This window comes from Cervus elaphus, chromosome X (assembly GCF_910594005.1).
Source record: "Cervus elaphus chromosome X, mCerEla1.1, whole genome shotgun sequence".
Lineage (NCBI taxonomy): Eukaryota > Metazoa > Chordata > Mammalia > Artiodactyla > Cervidae > Cervus > Cervus elaphus.
Genome location: NC_057848.1, coordinates 178860846 through 178881529, shown reverse-complemented (window position 1 = coordinate 178881529; position 20684 = coordinate 178860846). Strand labels below are relative to the sequence as shown.

Sequence of the window (20684 nt, the reverse complement as noted above, 5' to 3'; positions counted from 1 at the left end):
GAACGCTCAAGGCTCAGAGGACAGTCAGCATTCTTCGGCAATAAAGGATTTTTTAAAATGAAGGTCCGTACCCTGTTATTTTAGACACAATGCTACTTATTGCACATCTAAGAAATTACAGGCTAGAGTAAGCATCACTTTCAGATGTAGAAGAAAGAAAAACCAATTTGTGCAACCCGCTTTAATGCGCTACGTACTTTATCCCTGCGGAATGCAACCAAAGCCCACAGCGTCTCCCAGGTCTGCCTGTGTTGGTCACTGCAGTTTTTTTTTTTTTTTTGCCCACGGGAGAGGCTGAGCTGCAGCCCGGGAGGTGGGAAGCGACGTCCCCGGGGACAAGCGCCCTGTGCAGAGCGTCGCGATGACAGGTCAGGACCCCACCCCGGCTCACCTGCTCTGGAGGTCGTCCAGGTTCAGCTCCCCCACGTAGTGCGTGGCCGAGGACACGGTCACCACCCTGGAGCGGCGGCCGGGGGCGCCCGACCCCCGCAGGGTGTCCAGGAGGAGGTTGGTCAGCAGAAAGTGGCCCAGGTAGTTGACGCCGAAGTGCTCCTCAAAGCCGTCGTCCGTGGCCCTCTGAGGCACCATCATCACGCCGGCTGGGGACAAAGGGGGCACTCAGGACAGTCAGAAAGGAGTGGGGAACAGGGTGAGAAGAGATGAGACTCTACGCCATCCCCTGGACGACTGGGAAGCCACCAAGCTCCAGGACGCTGACTCTGGTCCTGGCTCCCAGCACCCCTTCGCGCCTCAGGGTCCGGCTCTGTCCACGGAAAATAAACATGGGAGAAAGTGGAAGCAGTGACAGACTTTATCTCCTTGGGCTCCAAATTCACCGAGGACCCTGACTACAGCCACAAAACGAAAAGACGCTTGCTCCTTAGAAGGAAAGCTATGACCAACCTAGACAGCGTTTTGAAAAGCAGATACACCACTTTGCAGACAAAGGTCCGTCTAGTCAAGGCTATGGTTTTTCCAGTAGTCATGTACAGATGTGAGAGTCGGACCACAAGGAAAGCTGAGCACCAAAGAATTGATGCTTTTGAACTGTGGTGTTGGAGAAGACTCTTGAGAGTCCCTTGGACTGCAAGGGGATCCAACCAGTCCATCCTAAAGGAAATCAGTCCTGGGTGTTCATTGTAAGGACTGATGCTGAAGCTGAAACTCCCATCCTTTGGCCACCTGATGGGAAGAGCTGACTCCTTGGAGAAGACCCTGATGCTGGGAAATATTGAAGGTGGGAGGAGAAGGGGACAACAGAGGATGAGATGGTTGGATGGCATTACCAACTCCATGGACATGAGATTTAGCAAGCTCCTGGAGACAGTGAAGGACAGGGAAGCTTGGCGTGGTGCAGTCCATGGGGTCACAGTGTCGGACACAACATAGCCACTGAACAATAAAGTGCACAATAAATGTAACTGCACGTGAATCTTCCCGAAACCACCACCCTCCCCTCTCTACCTTCTGTCTGTGGAAAATTGTCTGCCATGAAATTTGTTCCTGATGCCAAACAGGTTAGGGACCACTCCTATGGCACCTAAAATTTGATGAACAAAATATTGGGTTTCCAAAGAGATTGCTTAGGTTTCCTGCAAGATCTTCCAGAAAACCTCAAAAGAATGTTTTAGCCAACCCAATAGATTGGGAGTTTGGGACTGACATACACACACAGCTATATTTCAAATAAAATGCTCTTTACACTGTGCTCACTTCCTTGCTTATCTCTGGCTATTTCACTGCCGCCCGCCAGGCCCCTCTGTCCACGGGATTTCTCCAGGCAAGAATACTGGAGTGGGTAGCCTTTTCCATCTCCAGGGGATCTTCCCAACCCAGGGATCGAACCCAGGTCTTCTGCATTGCAGTCGAATTCTTTACCAGCTGAGCCACAAGGGAAGCCCCAAAAAGCCCCTTAAAATAAAATGCCTTTTAAATGTTAAAAAAAAAAAAAAAAAGGTCGAGGGGCTTGGCAAAGTTCACACAAGTAAATTACAGACTTAGAACCAAAGCCCACTATTTTAAGTCTACACCCGCTGATCGTCTTTCTTCCCAAAACCTCTATGTAAACAAAACCGGTCTCCTCAACGAGAGACATTTTCTGCACCATGTCAGGTCTGCAAACGTGTGTGGTTCTGAAATGAAAAACTTGGCTACAATTTTCACATATCAACTGAGTTTGCTGTTATATGATGTTAAGCTCAAAGATGTTTTAAAATGTCTGGTATTAAAGAGTGGTCAATAAAAAGTAACATATATACAATGGAATATCTAATGCATGCATTCTCAGTCGTTTCCAACTCTTTGCAACCCCACGGACTGTAGCCCACCAGGCTCCTCTGTCCATGGGATGCCCCAGGCAAGAATACTGCAGTGAGTTGCCATGCCTTCCTCCAGGGGATCTTCCCGACACAGGGATGGAGCCAGCGTCTCCTGCATCAAAGGCAGATTCACGACCCATTGTGCCACCTGGGAAGCCCGCCGTGGAATATTACTCAGCCAATAAAAAAGGAATGAAATTGCGTCAGACGCAGTGATGTGGACAGACCTAGAGTCTGTCATAGAAAGCGAAGTCAGTCCGGAAAACGAGTATCACGTATCAATGCATATATGCGGAATCTAGAAAAATGGTACAGAGGAACCTAATTTCAGGGCAGTAATAGAGACACAGACGTAGAGAACAGTCTGGGGGATGCTGGGGGAAGGAGAGGGTGGGATGAATAGAAGAGAAAAGGACTGAAATATATACACGACCGTGCGTGAAGCAGATAGCGAGTGGGAAGGTCCGTGTAGCCCAGGGAGCTCACGTCGGGGCTCTGTGATGAACTAGAGGAGTTAGACGGGGGTTGGGGGTGGGGGGGAGCCTCAAGAAGGAGGGGATTGTGTATACTTACAGCCCACTTGGTCTCCCCTGCTGGCTCAGCTGGTGAAGAACCTGCCTGCCACGCAGGAGACCTGGGTTGGATCGCTGGTTTGGAAAGATGCCCCTGGAGAAGGGAAAGGCTACCCACTCCAGTATCCTTGCCGGGAGAATCCCACGGACAGCGGAGGCTGGCGGGCTGCAGCCCACGGGGTCGCGACGAGTCGGACACGACTGAGCGACTAAACAGCACACGGCTGGTTCTGTTCACAACACAACGTTGTAAAAGCAACTACAGCCCAGCGAAAAAAATGTTTAAAAATACACCAGACTCGCACTGGTTATCTGGTTTACATGCGATGAAAAGTAAGGTGTATTGTAAAAACGTTTCTGAAGAGTGCGTCGGGGATGCCCTTCAGGAGCTGTCTGGAAGAATCCAGGCAGAGGTGGACAAGAGGCATTTTGGAGACAGTGTGGACAGTTCCCTCGAGAAAAGTTCCCTTGATGTCGAAGGTGGATGGGATGCAGCTGCATTCAATAAGCTGGGTGTGTGCCCGCAGCGGGGAGGGGTACTCAGCCCATGACAGACTCGTACATTCCGGGGGCACGCGGCCCCCGTGAGGCTGGTCGGGAAAGGACCCAGCGCTCCAGGCAGACGGAGAGCCAGCCTGCTCGCTCTCTGGGCACGCATTCCCTCGGGAGACAGAGTCTACAGCACATTTCCCGAGTCGCGGTGGCCTCCCGAACTCTGCCGTCACGAGTGGAACCTGGAGGAGCTGACAAGGTCATAGAGCGTCCGAGGGCATGCTCAGAAAAGCCCCCAGTGTTCAGAATTCTGTCTCTGCGGGCAGAGCTAGCCTCCCGAGAGAAGGCCGGCACTGCTAAGACCTCTGTTCTGCTGCAGAGACCACACATGGGGATCTCGTCAACAAGCCCAGCGGAGGCCAGGCGCCAGGCAGGACGAACTGGAGAAGACTCTTGACAGTCCCTTGGACTGCAAAGAAATCAAACCAATTAGTCCTAAAGGAAATCAACCCTGCATATTCATTGGAAAGACTGATGTTGAAGCTGAAGCTCCAATCCTTTGGCCACCTAATGGGAAGAGCTGACTCATTGGAAAAGACCCTGATGCTGGGAAACATTGAAGGCAGGAGGAGAAGGGGGCGGCAGAGGATGAGATGGTTGGATGGCATCATCGAATCAATGGACAGGAGTTTGAGCAAGCTCTGGGAGTTGGAGATGGACAAGGAGGCCTGGCGTGCTGCAGTCCATGGGGTCGCAAAGAGTCGGACACGACTGAGCAACTGAACCACAACAATTTCAGACCACAGGAGAAAGCCACTCTGGACATGAGACCCTTGTGGGACATTCACATAACAGCAGCTCTGGATGCAACCCCGCGGGAGGACCAGAGGCCCAGTGGCCCAAAATGCAGGCAAAGGAAATGGTTATTTCCATATGTCTGCATGCTTGCTTGCTCAGTCCTGTCCAATCCTCGGAGGCCCCGTGAACTGTAGCCTGCCAAGTTCTTTTGTCCATGGGATTTTCCAGCCAAGAATACTGGGGCAGGTTGCTAGCAGCATTAATTAAAACAGGCAAGATGTGGAAACAATCTAAGTGTCCATTGACTGATGAATGGATATGGAAGATGTGCGGGGTGTGTGTGTGTGTGTGTGTGTGTGTGTGTGTGTGTAACGGAGTATTACTCAGCCATGAAAAAGAATGAAATACCTCCATTTGCAACAACATGGATGGAAAGAGATGATCATACTAAGCTTAAGTAAGCCATAAACAAAAAGATGAATACCATGTAATATCACTTATATATTCATATGTTAAATCTAAAATCTCTGTCTCTAACCAAGCAATCCCACTCCTGAGCATATATCCAGAGAACATCATCTGAAGAGACACATGCATCCCAATGTTCACAGCAGACAACATAGGGAGGCAACCTCAGTGTCTATCGACAGATGAATGGATAAAGAAGATATGTACATATATATAATGGAATATTGAGTGACTGACTGAACGTCGCTTAGTCACATCCGACTCTCTGCGACCCCACGGACTGTGCAGTCCATGAGATTCTCCAGGCCAGAACACTGGAGTGGGTAGCCCTTTCCCTTTTCCAGGGGATTTTTCCCAACCCAGGGATGGAACCCAGGTCTCCTGCATTGCAGGCGGATTCTTTACCAGCTGAGTCACCAGGAAAGCCTGTGGAATAATAGTCAAATGGAATATCACTCAGTCATAAAAAAGGAATGAAATAATCCCATGTGCTGTGACATAGATGGACTTGGAGGGTATTGTGCTCTGAGAAATAAGTCAGAGAAAGATAAAATACTGCATCGTATCACTTGTACGTGGAATCTTAAAAATACCACAGACGAGTGAATATAACCAAAAAGCAACAGACTCAGACATACAAGGAAGAAACTGGTGGTGACCAGTGGGAGAGAAGGAAGGGGTAGGGGCAAGACGGAGGGGAGAGGTTTGAGAGATACAAACCACTATTGTATTAGTATAACATTCCCCCATAGCTCAGTTGATAAAGAATCCGCCTGAAATGCAGGAGACCCCAGTTCAATTCCTGGGTGGGGAAGATCCGCTGGAGAAGGGATAGGCTACCCACCCCAGTATTCTTGGGCTTCCCTTGTGGCTCAGCTGGTAAAGAAGCCGCTGCAATGCGGGAAACCTGGGTTCCACCCCTGGGTTGGGAAGATCCCCCTGGAGAAAGGAAAGGCTAGCCGCTCCAGGATTCTGGCCTGGAGAATTCCATGGGCTGTATGGTCCGGGGGGTCGCAGAGAGTCGGACACAGCTGAGCGACTTTCACTTCATTTCACATTAGTATAAAATAAAGGACAAGGATATATTGTACACAACAGGGAACTTAGCCAACATTATATAATAACTGTCCATGGAGTACAAGCTTACCAACCGTGAATCACTGCCCTCTATGTTGTGGCTCAGCCGGGAAAGAGTTGGCCTGCAATGCAGCGGACCCGGGTGTAATCCCTGGGTCGGGAAGATCCCCTGGAGGAGGAAATGGCAAACCACCCCTGTATTCTTACCTGGGGAATCCCAGGGACAGAGGAGCCTGGTGGGCTACACTCCATGGGGTCACAGAGAGTCAGACACAGTTGCGTGACCAACAGTTTCACTTTCATACTGTAGACCTGCAACATATAAGACTGTACACCCACTGCACTTCATTAAAGATGATTATTAATAAGAAGGCACGTATTTATGAACCTGTTGTGCTTCGCGGCGCTTAGTCATTCATTCGTGTCTGACTCTTTGCAACCCCATGGACTGCAGCCCGCCAGGCTCCTCCGTCCGTGGGATTCTCCAGGCAAGAATACAGGAGTGGGCTGCCGTGTCCTCCTACAGGGGATCTTCCCAACCCAGGGATCGAATCTGCATCTCCTGCCTGGCTGGCGGATTCTTGACCACGGAGCCACCGGGAACGCCCTTGCCTGTATCGGCATCCATTGGAAAACACGCCACCTCATGGAGCAAGGGGGCTGGAAAGGGGGACACGGGGGTTGGCAGGAATTGCAGGTTGAATTTGAAGGTGTTTCCAAGGCTTCAGCCTGTGGAGTTGAAGACCAGGTTATAAAAAAGAGCTGGTGCTGGTTCTTATATCCTCAAGATGGTTTTGGGGGACTTTCATCATGGTCCAGTGGTTCGGAGTCCGCACTTGCAATGCAAGGGGTCTGGGTTCCATCGCTGTTCATGAAGCTGAGGGGAAAATAGTCTTTGATTTCTTGGACGTTGGCAGCAGAGAAAACACCCGGAGAGTGTGGTCAGCCAGACCTCGGTGCAGCTGATGGGCTCTGGAGGTAAGGCCACTGGACAGACCCACTGGACTCATTTGTGGTTTTTTTTTTTTTTGCAGGGGCACTTGTGGTCAGGTGCACGGTGATCTGAGCTGAAGGACGCCCCCCTGGGCCATCTCCTTAAGGCTGGACCTATTCACTCACTCCGTTCGGATTATGCGTTAACCAGCGATCACGGACAAGACAGGTCCCGTGCAGCCCGAGGGGTGTGCCAGCTTGGATGGTCTCCGCACACAAGCTCTGCTGACAGATTCGAGCAGAAACTCTCTGACTCCAGTCGACAGCGAGGAGGCTCCAGGCACAGGGGGAGTTCAAGGTGACCTGGGAGATCTTCAAGGGTCATCTGAGCAAGCCCTGGCCAAGAGCATCGCGGGCGGAAATATATTTTTACAGCAGTGTCTGGGTATCACTTTTGTGCCTACAGCCGAACACCCTGCCGTGTTCTGGACGCGTTCAGACCACCCCCTCGGGGATTCATCCACTGGGGAAGCCAGGTGCAGATGGCAGCGCCCTGGATGCTGGACTCAGAACTCCCAGGGTCCCCACTCACGACTAAACCCACGATTAAGTGAGGTGCTTGTCTGGCTTTCCAGGTGGCTTAGTGGTAAGGAACCCATCTGCCAATGCAGGAGATATAAAAGATGCGAATTTGATCCCTGGGTCAGGAAGAGCCCCTGGAGAAGGGAATGGCAACCCACTCCAGTATCCTTGCCTGGAGAATCCCATGGACAGAGGGGCCTGGTGGGCTACCGCCTATGGGGTCGCAAGAGAGTCGGACATGACTGAGCAACCAAACGACATTTGGGCACTTGTTCCCCAAGAAAGCCCTTACACCCTAGGGCTAACCCTAACCCCACTCCCCGCTTTCCTGACTGCTCTGGACATCAAGACCCCTGTGGCCAGTGCCTGGAAGCCCAGCTCTAACGGTCCTTGGTCCGTGAGCCGATTTATGCTCTGAGTTCCTGAACAAATGAAGATCTATGGGGAAAACTGGGTTAACGTGTATCTGGCCAGGCAAGCCATCTTTGTTCTTTCTCAGGGTTACCACTGACACGTTTATTCGGCAGGGAGGGTGGGAGGGTGGGGACACATAATTTTTAGTAATCCTTGATGTTGGGAAATCCATCTAGGAGAGAGGTGGGAAGTATTCCGACAAGGACAGACCATAAATTCTGAGCGGTGAACACAAACCTGTCCAAGTTCTGGCACGAGGATGGGAAACGCGATCCATCAAGTTTGGATGGGAATAAGTGATAAATATTGACCGGCTCAGCAGGACACCCACTATTAATCGTTCTCAGGGTGGACGAAGCCCCAGCCTCCATCATGAGTTCCCTCACCGGTGGAGAGAGGCAGTCTCGTTCCATCTGTGTCATGCTAACGCATGCACAAATATTCCCCGACTGGAAGGCCGAACATCTGCAAAATCCTGATTGTTCTCTTTAATAATAAACTTTAGGGACTTTCCTGATAGTCCGGGCTTCCCTGGCGGCTCTGTTGGTAAAGAATCTGCCTGCAGTGCAGGAGACTTGGGTTCGATCCCTGGGTTGGGAATGTCCCATGGAGAAGGGAAAGGCTACGCACTCTAATATTCTTGGGCTTCCCTTGTGACTCAGCTGGTAAAGAATCTGCCTGCGATGAGGGAGACCTGGGTTTGAAACCTGGGTTGGGAAGATTCCCCTGGAGAAGGGAAAGGCTACCCACTCCACTATTCTGGCCTGGAGAATTCCACAGACTGTATAGTCCATGGGGGTCGCAAATAGTCAGACACGACTGAGCGACTTTCGCTTCACCACTTTTATTGACCCAATTTACAGCTACAGAATATAACTGCTTTCTTTAGAACGTGAAACTTTCCTCTGACAGATGCTGCAGAAGCAATACTGTAACAAATTCGATAGAGACTAGAAAAGTGGTCTCCATCAAGAATGGTAATAAAAAAAATTAATTAAATAAATTAAAAAATGCAAAGCTAGCAAGGAACACTAGGTAGCCGTGACCCTTGGACACATTTTCCGTGGGACTCAGCTGGGAATGTTCTCCACGAGAGCTGATGCCTGGGGTGCTTTACCAGGAGTTGGTCCTGGGAACCCAAGCACCCCCCCCCCAACCTTTTTAAAATTTCATTTATTTATTTTTCGCTGCACAGGGCTTTTGTTGCTGCTTGGCTTTCTCTAGCTGCAGCGAGCAGGGGCCACTCCCCAGTCGGACACGGATAAGCTCAGGCTTATCACTGTGGTGGCCTCTCTGTTGCCGAGCACATCGAGGGTGTAAGGGCTTCCGTAACTGTAGCACATGGGCATAGTTGCTCCGGGGCATGTGAAATTTCCCCAGACCAGGGATCAAACCTGCGTCCTCAGCATTGGCGGGGGGTGGGGGTGGGGAGTGTTAACCACTGGACCACCAAGGGAGTCTGAATCCAGCTCCTTTGAACCAATCACCTTGCCAGCAGGAGTTACTATCCCAGAGGACGTTCCTGGGCACATAGCTTTGCTAAACTCAGCGGACTCTACTGAACACCATCAGTACCATGGACGGGGTCTTGGTCCGAGAACTCGTGGAGTCAGGAAATGGGCTTGCAGCTGCTGACTCAGGATATTCCCAGTAATCGTTCCCTTTAGAGCTGTGGTTTGATTGAAATGTCCATCGACAGAGGAATAGATAAATAAGATGTGGTACATATGTACAGTGGAATATTACTCAGTCATGAAAAAGGATGAAAGAATGCCATTGAACCTCCAGATTGTCATACTGGGTGAAGTTAGTCAGACAGAGAATGAGAAATACCATATGATATCACTTTGATGCAGAGTCTAAAAAGAAATGATACAATTGAACTTACTTATGAAATAGAAACAGACTCATAAGCATAGAGGAGAAGGAAATGGCAATCCATTCTAATATCCTTGCCTGGAGAATTCCCTGGACAGAGGAGCCTGGTGGGCTGCAGTCCACGGGGTCACAAAAAGTCAGACACGCCTGTCCATGGGATTCTCCAGGCAAGAACACTGGAGTGGGTTGCCATTTCCTTCTCCAGGGGAATCTTCCCGACCCAGGGATCAAACCCAGGTCTCCTGCATTGCAGGCGGATTCTTTACCGTCTGAGCACCAGGGAAGCCCTGAGCACACTTAACATCATTTCAAAGCAACACCCTAAAACTGATTATCCCGATAGCGAAAGCCAAACACATCAGTGGAACACAGCTTCGGCAGTAGCTGAGACTATATATCCATGGTAATGCCGCTTTCCCCAAGGACTGCCAGAGCGCCTGTCTGTGCCTGAATTAACCTCTGGAGTTCACCAGACGTCACCATTATTTTTTCAATTTATTGTTTCAGTTCAGTTCACTTGCTCCGTCATTCCTGACTCTTTGCGACCCCATGGACCGCAGCACGCCAGGCCTCCCTGTCCATCACCAACTCCCGGAGCTTGCTCAAACTCATATCCATCAAGTCTGTGATGACATCCAGCCATCTCATCTTCTGTCGTCCCCTTCTCCTCCTGCCCTCAATCTTTCCCAACATCAGGGGCTCTTCAAATGGGTCAGCTCTTCGCATCAGGTGACCAAAATATTGGAGTTTCAGCTTCAACAACAGTCCTTCCAATGAACACCCAGGACTGATTTCCTTTAGGATGGACTGGTTGGATCTCCTTGCAGTCCAAGGGATTCTCAAGAGTCTTCTCCAACACCACAGTTCAAAAACATCCATTCTTCGGTGCTCAGTTTTCTTGATGGTCCAACTCTCACATCCATACATTATTATTGGAAAAACCATAGCTTTGACTAGATGGACCTTTGTTGGCAAAAACATTTACTGTTTACTTGGAGGAAAATTAGCTTACGATGCTGCTTTTTTTCTGTAAACACCATGAATCAGACATCATTATACATACATCCCTCCTGAGCCTCCCCCCACCCCACGCCATTCCACCCTCTAGATCATCAGGCTCTTATTCAGAGTGAAGAATTGGGGACATATCACTCAGTCACGAAAAGCAAAGAAACCGACTCAGGTGTAGTGATGTGGACAAACCTAGGGTCTGTTACACAGAGTAAAGAAGTCTGAAAGGGTAAAACACATATCATACATTAACGCACGTATATGGAATCCAGAAAAACGGTACTGATGAATCTATTTGCAGGCAAGAAATGGAGATGCAGACGCATAGAACAGACTTGCATAACTCACCGTTATTCACCAGGATGTGGAGGGGGAGTTTCTTCATCTTGAATGTCTGGACAAACTGCCGGATAGACTTCATGGATGCCAGGTCGCAGTACAGAAATTCCACTGCAGAAAGACAAAGAAGCAAGGTGAGCTTTCAACCGACCACACATGCTACAGTCCATCAGCGTTCACTCAGAAGGGACATGTTAGGGTACTCTTGAGTACAGACAGAGGAAGCTGTGTGTGCCAAGTTACCCTGCCCCTGAGAACAAGAGAGGGTGTGTTTTCAATGCTTTCCCTGAAAAAAAAAATAACAAAGGGAGTGTGCGTAAGGGGTGGGCGTAGTCCAGGATCAGTCACTCAGCACGGTCGCCATCCTGCGGATTGTGGGTGAGCCCTCCGTCAGAAGACACGCTGGAAAAGTGAGGATGCATTTGAAAAGTCAAAGTGTCAGTCGTTCAGTCGTGTCCTGCTCTTTGCGACCCTGGGGACTGTAGCTCACCAGGCTTCCTCTGTCCATGAGGATTCTCCAGGAGACCCCCGGTTCGACCCCTGGGTCAGGAAGATCCCCTGGAGGAGGGAATGGCAACCCACTGCAGTATGCTTGCCTGGAGAATCCCCGATGGACAGAGGAAGCCTGGTGAGCTACAGTCCACACCATTGCCAAGAGCAGGACACATCTCCTGCATTGCAGGCAGACTCTTTACTGTATGCATTTAGAAATTAAAATAAATAAAAATAAAAATCAATAGTGGTTGTATGTCAGCTGAGCCCAGGGATTAAAAAAAAAAAAAAAAGCAACATTAGGCACTTACCTTTTGCATGTTTCTTTTTTTAATATTTTTTTTTTAATGTGGGCCATCTTTTAAAGTCTTTATTGACTTTGTTACAATACTGTTTCTGCTTTCTGCTTTGTCTTTTTGGCCAAGAAGCAAGTGGGATCTTACCTCCCCAACCAGGGATGAAACCCATACCCCTTGCATTGTCAAGCAGCAGTCCCCTGCATGTTTCCTAAATGCATTTTTTTTTTCTCTTTTGATTCTGTTCTCAGCGGCAGCAGGTTGTGGCAGATTGGGGAAGACGGAGCTTTGCCGCAGGGAGTTGGGAATTTCTGCTCTAGAAGTCAGAGCCATCTGCACAGGAATCCCCAACACGCTGTTCTAATTTCCCCCTGAAACACTCCCAGGAATGTTAAAAAAAGAAAAAAAAAAAAGAGGAAAACCCACACCATTGCTAATAACTAGAACCAATGGTAAAAAAAAAAAAAAAAAAAAGGACCAGTGGACCCACACACTCAGCTTCCAGTCCTGTCCAACTCTCTGCAACCCCATGGACTGTGGCCCGCCAGGCTCCTCCATCCATGGGGCTCTCCAGGCATGAATACTGGAGTGGGTTGCCATGTCCTCCTCCAGGGGATCTTCCCGACCCAGGGATTGAGCCCGGGTCTCCTGAGTCTGCTGCACTGGCAGGCGGGTTCTTTACCAGGCGCCAGGTGGGAAGCCCAAAAAGGACCATATTTGACAAGCAACACGGGGACTGATGCTTCATGTTGAGAGCACTGCCTTGGGAGCGAGTCACTGCATCTTGCTTTTTTTTTTCCCACTGTTTGTTTGTTTTTTTTTTCCCCACTTTTTATAGCTGTGCCAGACAGCTTGCAAGATCTTAGTTCGTCGACCAGGGATTGAACCAGAGAGCCCTGGCAGTGAAACCACTGGACTGCCCGGAAATTCCTTGTGCCCAGTCTCATCAGCAGCACCAGTTTCCACATCCACTCAGGAGCTGCCCCTGCCTCTCACTGGAAGGAGGGGGTTATACCGCACAGGGGATTTGTTGCCTAATCGCGAAGTTGTGTCCGACTCTTTGCAACCCCATGGACCGAAGCACGCCAGGCCTCCCTGTCCATCACCAGCTCCCAGAGTCCACGCAAACTCACGTCCATCGAGTCGGTGATGCCATCCAACCACCTCATCCTCTGTCGTCCCCTCTTCCTCCGACCCTCGACCTTTCCCAGCATCAGGGTTTTTCCCAATGAGGAAGATGCGCCCCTAAATCAAGTCCTACTGCTGCGGCGGGCAGACTGCTCCCCGCAGACCAGAATGCTTGAAGAGCTCCAGCCTTGAGAAGGGAAGTACAGAAGACAGGGTACACGGTCTGACCCCTGCCTCCCATCAAGCAGGGGCCCCAGGACTGACCATTGAGAGGACAAGGCCCTCACGTGTGTTAGGGGCTCATCTAGCACGCGACTAGGGGTTGTGGACCCCCAGCAATGAACACAGTGAGAGGGGATTGGGGTAACTGTCACAGCAGGGCTCTTAGCGGGGAGGAGGAGGCAACAGGTGACAGTTAAACACTATTTTCGCCTCTTATTTATTTGGTTGAAAGTGAACGTGAAGTCGCTCAGTTGTGCCCGACTCTTTGCAACCCCACGGACTGTAGCTCACCAGGCTCCTCTGTCCGTGGGATTTTCCAGGCAAGAAGATCAGAGGGGGCTGCCATTTCCTTCTCCAATTATTTATTTGGTTACCGTGGGTCTTCCTTGCGGCATGCAGGATCTTTAAGTTGCAGGCATGGGGAATCTGGCTCCCCCACCAGGGACTGAACCCAAGCCGCCTGCATTGGACGCTCAGTCTTAACCACTGGCCCACCAGGGAAGTCCCGTAGGTGACATTTTTCTCTTGACCTGGGGCGCCATTAACCTACCCTTTCATGTCTAGCTACATGATTATAGAGAAATGAAGGCTGCAATGCTCTGAGAATTTTCAGGGCACCCCGAGGGGACAAGAAATAGAACATCTGCCATGCAGGTGACTGGACCACAGGAGATATATCAGTTGTCTGGGTAGCAAAAAGCCGGAAATTCACATAATAGGTAGGGGATGAAAGAGTTCGAAAGAGTTAAGGGTTAAGCCAAGGGTCTGATCCTGACTCAGTTAAGAGTGAGACTGAATGACGAGCGGCTGGTCATGATACAAAAGCAAGATGGTACCCTCCCACGAGACCATGTTGACGGCAGGAAATAGGAGGATTCTTCTGTAAGCTCACGACGGGGTTTTTTCAGGCGGGGATTAACACTTAAAAGGCTGAAAAGCGGCAGGCAAACAAGGAAACAGCAGGCAGGGCTGTCCCTTTCGTGACAAGGAGGACGTGATTCGGGGCTAAAATGTTAACGGGACAATGAGGATGGTTACCTGTAGGTCCGATGTTCAGTCAACGCAAAGGCGTGATACAGACGTGGGGAACATTTGTGTTGACACCAAGGTGGGGAGTTGAGGTGGGATGAATTTGCGAGATTCAGATTGAGACAAATACTCTGTGTGAAATAGATAAGTAATGAGCACCTACTGGATACCTCAGGGAACTCTACTGAATGCTCTGTAACGACCTAATGGGAAGAGAAGCATAAAAGGGACGATCCATGTATACATATGGCTGACTCAGCTTGCTGCAGAGCAGAAATTAACAGGACATCACGAAGCAACGACATCCCAACAAAGATTAATAAAAAAAATATTGAAGCCATGATAATTATAGTTAAGCAGCGGGATCCTCTGCTGCTGTTTCTTCATCAGAAAGTTTCTAGTAACACAACATCAGAGGCTCTTTGTCAAAACCCATTAGAAACGCAGGAAGAGGTGGGCAGAACCCGAAATGGTTCCGGGAGAACAGTGTGTACATCTTTGAGCATCTGAGAAATCGACAGACAAAAAAAAAAAAAAAACAAGGACCCAGAGAAGACTGTGGATAATACATCTGACAAGGTTGGGAATGCAAATTAACAAACAGGGACAAATCTATGATAGGAAGAAGATTTTAAAACGATAGGTGTGTGCTTCTAACCGAATGAATAATACGCTCGATTTACAAGTAAAATAGGAACATCTCAAGGAAATGAGTACTTCAATCGAGAAAAAGACTGACTGTTACGATCTAATCAAGCAAATTAGGACTCATCAGAACAACGAATATGGGATAAATAGAAAAAATTGATGAAGAAAAGACACTCAGAAAAGCCGGGGAGGGTGTCAGATATCTTTGATCAAGTCCTTTCCTACTTTCAAAAACCAGACAACCCCACTTGTAAATTGACTGACTTTGAACCCAGGGGGTGGAGGGGAGACAACTGATTCTCTTTATGACGTGTGCATCTTTCCGATACAAAAAGCTGCCAAGAAATCGCATCAGAGGACTTCGCTGCTGGTCAGTGGTTCAGACTTTGCCTTCCAGCGCAAGAAGTGCAGGTTTGATCCGTGCCTGGGGAGCCGAGATCCCATATGCCTTGCGACCAAAAAAAAAAAAAAACGAAAACAAAAAACAGAAGCAGTATTGTAACAAATTCAATAAAAACTTTTAAAATGAGGGAGGAAAAGAGAATGAGAAAACAAAAAATAACACCAGAATGGCAAGAGAGAGTTCACATTAATAACTCCAGGTGAAAAAAGAAAATCATGAATGAAAAGGCAAATGAAAACGTTTCCACTGGGGTAAACAGAAGAGTGAAATGTGGAAGTGAATGTGTTAGGTGCTCAGGCGTGTCCCACTCGTGGCGACCCCCATGGACAGCAGCCCGCCAGGCTCCTCTGTCCATGGGATTCTGCAGGCAAGAATCCTGGAGTGGGTTGCCATGCCCTCCTCCAGGGGATCTTCCGGACCCAGGGATCGAACGCGGGTCTCCTGAGCCTGGCAGGCAGGCTCTGTACCACTGAGCCGCCTGGGAAAACCTCTCCTACAACGTCCCTCTGGGCACACCTGAGCCTCAGGCTTATCCTTATCAAGCAAAGACCGGGTCCTCAGCATTACACAGACCCCTCACTGCAGAGCGATATGGTCAGGACGCACCCATCGACCTCCAGGAAAGTCCGTTTCTTTAAGGTTCCCAGTTCCTCACCACCACCACAGAGCCGTCTCAGGACGGCGTCACAGTAAAGCTCAAGCCCTAGAACCTCGAGAATAAAACCACCACCACCGCCAACATGGCAACCCACTCCAGTCTTCTTGCCTGGAGAATCCCCATGGGCAGAGGAGCCTGGCGGGCTACCACCCACGGGATCGCAGAGAGTCAAACACGACCCATCGACTGTAAACAACCACCACCACCAAAAAAGCCAACAGTATTGGTTAAAATAAAAAACTTTGGTAGAAGTTGCTAAAATTTGTGCCACTCTCAGATTACAGATCATTCAAATGTTTCTGAGCCCCAAGTGTTATTTGGAAGATGAAATTAAAACGAGAACATTCTCGACGGACCCTATAACTGACCCCCCAAGACACGTAACAGATGTCCCCAAAGCACTTCACAAGGAAAGAGAAAAGAGTGACGTTGGACTGACTCAGAAGCCAGCCGGTGAGAAGGCAATCAGAGTCGTGCTTGGAAACAGTGATTTTTTAAAAGTGCTTTAAAAGCAATTCCTACTCCCAGGAGGTAAATGGCTCTCCTGGGGATCTTATTTACTTCTTCCATCGACAGGGCAGGGCGCAAAGAAGCTTCTGCCTAGCCCAGATGATCAGAGCCCCGAATTAGCGTAGGTTTAATGTGTTCCCCCACTGTGTACGGACGACAACACCCAGATGAAGTCAGCACGCCCCACCGTCCACCCCGGTGAGCTTGCTTAAGGAATCGCGGGAGAAATGCACCTGTAACTGCCGTGACGTATCACCTGACACCTGTCAGAACGACTGTGCTCAGAAAGGTAACAGATCAAACGTGGTAAGAGGGGTGGAGAGAAGGGAAGCCGCCTACACTGCGGGTGGGAATACACAGGGCTGCAGCCACTCCGCAGAACAGAATGGAGGCTGCGTAAGAAGCGAAAAATAGAGTTACCGGAATGACCCGGCAATCCCACTCCTGGGTGTTTATCCAAAGAAAGCGAAAAAGGGAACGTGCACCCCAAAGCTCATCGCAGCTCTGTTCACGATAGCCAAGATGTGGAAACAACCCATCGTCAGATGAATGCATAAAGAAGATGTGGTATATAAATAAAATGGAATATTGCCATTGGTTACTCACTGCTGCTGACACTAAGTCGCTTCAGTCGTGTCCGACTCTGTGCGACCCCATAGACGGCAGCCAACCAGGCTCCCCCGTCCCTGGGATTCTCCAGGCAAGAACACTGGAGCGGGTTGCCATTTCCTTCTCTAATGCATGAAAGTGAAAAGTGAAAGTGAAGTCACTCAGTCGTGTCTGACTCTTAGCAACCCCATGGACTGCAGCCCACCAGACTCCTCCGTCCGTTTACTCACTAAGTTGTGTCTGACTTTTGTGACCCCATGGACTGTAGCCCCGCCAGGCTATTCTATTCATGGGATTCTCCAGGCCAGAATACTGGAGTGGGTTGCCATTTCATACTCCCAGGGGATCTGCTCAACCCAGGGATCCAACCTGCATCTCTTGCATGGGCAGGCAGACCCTTTATCACTGAGCCACCTGGGAAGCCAGTGATGGAATGTTACGCAGCCATAAAAAAGAATGAGATAATCCCAGTTGCCGCAACATAGACGGACCCAGAGATGATCACAGTAACAAAGACAGACAGAGAAAGACAAATACCATATGATATCGCCTATATGTAGAATCTGTTTTTTTTTTTAAATATACAAGTGAACTTATGCTTACCAAAGGGCAAAGTGAAGATGGAATAAACTAAGAGTTTGGAATGTACACATGCCCACTAATATTGTTGCTTAGTCACTCAGTCACATCCGACTGTTTGCGACCTCCTGGACCACAGCACGCCAGGCCTCCCTGCCCATCACCAACTCCCGGAGCTTGCTCACACTCATGTCCATCGAGTCAGTGATGCCATGTGACCATCTCATCCTCTGTCGCCTCCTTCTTCTCCTGCCTTCATTCAAGGATCCCGTGAACACATCCTCTAAAATAAACATGTATTAGATAACCAGCAAGGACTTATTGTATAGCTCAGGAAACTCTACTCAACATGCTCTGAGAACCGACACGGGAAAAGACTGTAACGAAGGCCTCTAAACAGCTCAGTGTTTATAAAACATTCTTTGGGTATCACGCAAAGCTGTAGAAGTCCGTGCCTTCATAAACAGCATCTGTGCTCCACCACGGTTGGACTTTTAGAAAGTTCTCGGGCGGATCTCCTAAACAGCAGAGTTGGGATTCACTCAATAAAAGGCTGTCACGCTTTCTTACATTACCCAAGAACAGGAGGGCTTTTGGTTAGTTTTGCTTCCGGTTACACTTTCCCGTCCACTACCAGGAAGACACCCAAGGGATGGGTGACTCACCGTTCTTTTTTATTTTTTTTTTTAATTTTTATTGAGGTATAGTCGATTTACAATGCTGTTGTTCCGTTCTTTTTTTTTTTTTTTTTTTTAATATAACTTTGTATTTTGGCCACGCCGCACAAGTTGAGTTATCGGACCAGGGATCAAGCCCATGCGCCTGCAGTGGAAGCACAGATTCTTAACAACTGGACCATCAGGGAAGCCAGTCCATTCTATTTTAAAGAATATTTCTTTTCAAAAAAAAAAAGGAAGCAAGGAAGGGAGACAGAGAAGAAAGAAGACAGGAGATAGGACAGGGAAATGTATCATTATTGTGTTTCTACTGCAAACAGAAACCCCCTGGGTTTGGAATCTTTTTAATACAGGAGAATTCTTTTCATCTGCTCACATTTTGATGACGGCGATTGTGGAGGAGGATGCCAGTGTTTTATGTCTGTTCTCTCATCTTCTTTTTGTTTTACCAAATAAACTAGTAAAAAAATAAATTATTATTTTTTTTTGAGATGGTCCTGTGATTTTCCCTCTTTTCTTCTGTGGATGTCATCAAATGAAAATGTCTCCGGCCGTATCAACAAACAAGAAATGTCAAAGCCATCAGCGGCGAGGTCCGGCCTCCAGATGTGAAGGAGGGTTCCCAAAGCTGTGATCCAGAAGATGCTACCTCCCCCGACAGTGACTGCGGGGGGCCGGGAGGACGCAGGGATCAGACATCAATTTCTCCTTAAGGTGAACAAGGAAATAAGTTTGACCCCAGACAACCCAGGTGCATACGAAAGGAGTGAATTCAGTGAGCCCAGAGGCTTGCATCCTCCCTTACAGAGAATGCTCAATTCCTTCCCTTGATACCTGATCTTTGACGTTCAGATGGCCTGCTCCATTTGTTGCAAACTTGCATACAGCCTGACTCCCCCTCCCGCCTCCTTGGAGCAGTCTTCTCAGAGCTACAGAGATGCTGTCCCCCCGGGGCTCTGAGTCCTCAACATGCCCACACAATAAAACACCTCTCTGCTTTCCAGGGGTGACTGTACTCTTTTTAATCGATAATCTGATTGGTTTCCATATGTTGGAGCGTCTCTGTGGCCCTGGCATGAATCCGGCGTGGCGGTGGTACACCATCTTTTTTGATGTGCTCTTGATTCAGTGTGCTGGTATCTGGTTGAGAATTTTTGCACCTATACTCATCAAAACTATAGGTCTGGTGGGAAAAGACCCTGATGTTGGCCAAGACAGAAGGCAGGAGGAGAAGGGGATGACCGAGGATGAGCTGGTTGGATGGCATCACCGACTCAATGGACATGAGTTTGAGTGAGCTCTGGAAGTTGGTGACGGACAGGGAAGCTTGGAGTGCTGCAGTCCATGGGGTTGCAAAGAGTCAGGCGCGACTGAGCAACTGAAAAATAACAGTAATACTCATCAAAGATGTTGGCCTGCAATTTTCTCTTCTGGTAGTATCTCAAGACTTTTCCTGGGCTCTGAAATCACCACAGATGGTGACCAAAGCCATGATATTAAGAGACACTTGCTCCTTGGAAGGAAAGTTCTGACAGACCTAGACAGCATATTAAAAAGCAGAGACACTACTTTGGTAACTAAGGTCCGTCTGGTCAAGGCTATGGTTTTTCCAGTAGTCACGTATGGATGTGAGAGTTGGACCACAGAGAAAGCTGAGTGCCGAAGAATGGATGCTTTTGAACTGTGGTGTTGGAGAAGACTCTGAGAGTCCCTTGGACTGCAAGGAGATCCAACCAGTCCATCCTATAGGAAATCAACCCTGAATATTCATTGGAAGGATGGATGCTGAAGCTGAAACTCCAATCCTTTGTCCACCTGATGCAAAGAACCGACTCATTTGATAAGACCCTGATGCTGGGAAAGACTGAGGGCAGGAGGAGAAGGGGATGACAGAGGATGAGATGGTTGGATGGCATCACTGACTCGATGGATGGACGTGAGTTTGAGTAAACCCCGAGAGTTGGTGATGGACAGGGAGGCCTGGCGTGCTGCGGTTCATGGGGTCAGAAAGAGTCTGACATGACTGAGCGACTGAACAACAAGACCATTTCTTGAAGGAGGTGAACATGGTTCTTGTCTCTTCAGCCGGTACGTGTCTCATGGAGGGAATGAAGGGAACGCCCCCGCTTTCTCCTGCTCCAAACCCCCCCTGGGCCCCAGTCCTCAGCGCACGCCTCCCCCGCCTCCGTGAGCAGAGCCTGAAGCTGCAGTCACGACCGAGGTCTCAGCGTCCTCTCGGCAATGACTCCTATCTTCCTGGGGATGTCACAGTGATTTTCTGCACCATTTCCCTCCCGCGGTCGTAAAGAACACATTACGGATTTGGCAGAACCTGTTCATCAAGGCTGTTAAACCTCCCGAAAGAACAAGCAGCATCAAGACGGGAAAATGTGCTTTCATTTTCTCTGGATGTCTGTGGTTCTGCCCGACAGCAGACTTAAAAAAAAAAAAGTGTCTGGCTCTTTGCAACCCCACCGTCCATGGAATTCTCCAGGCCAGAATACTGGAGTGGGTAGCCTTTCCCTTCTCCAGGGAAATTTTCCAAACCCAG

The 20684-nt window shown here is 49.1% G+C and overlaps 1 protein-coding gene across 1 annotated transcript in view; it reads right to left on the bottom strand.

The window, feature by feature from the left end:
- DHRSX (dehydrogenase/reductase X-linked) overlaps positions 1–20684 on the bottom strand; it is a 171001-nt gene that overhangs the window by 24101 nt on the left and 126216 nt on the right. Inside the window, exons 4-5 of the mRNA XM_043895364.1 lie at positions 10892–10993; positions 392–599 (exon numbers count right to left, since the gene is read on the bottom strand). Coding sequence (XP_043751299.1) covers positions 392–599; positions 10892–10993 — 310 coding nt within the window. The remainder of the gene's footprint in view (positions 1–391; positions 600–10891; positions 10994–20684) is intronic.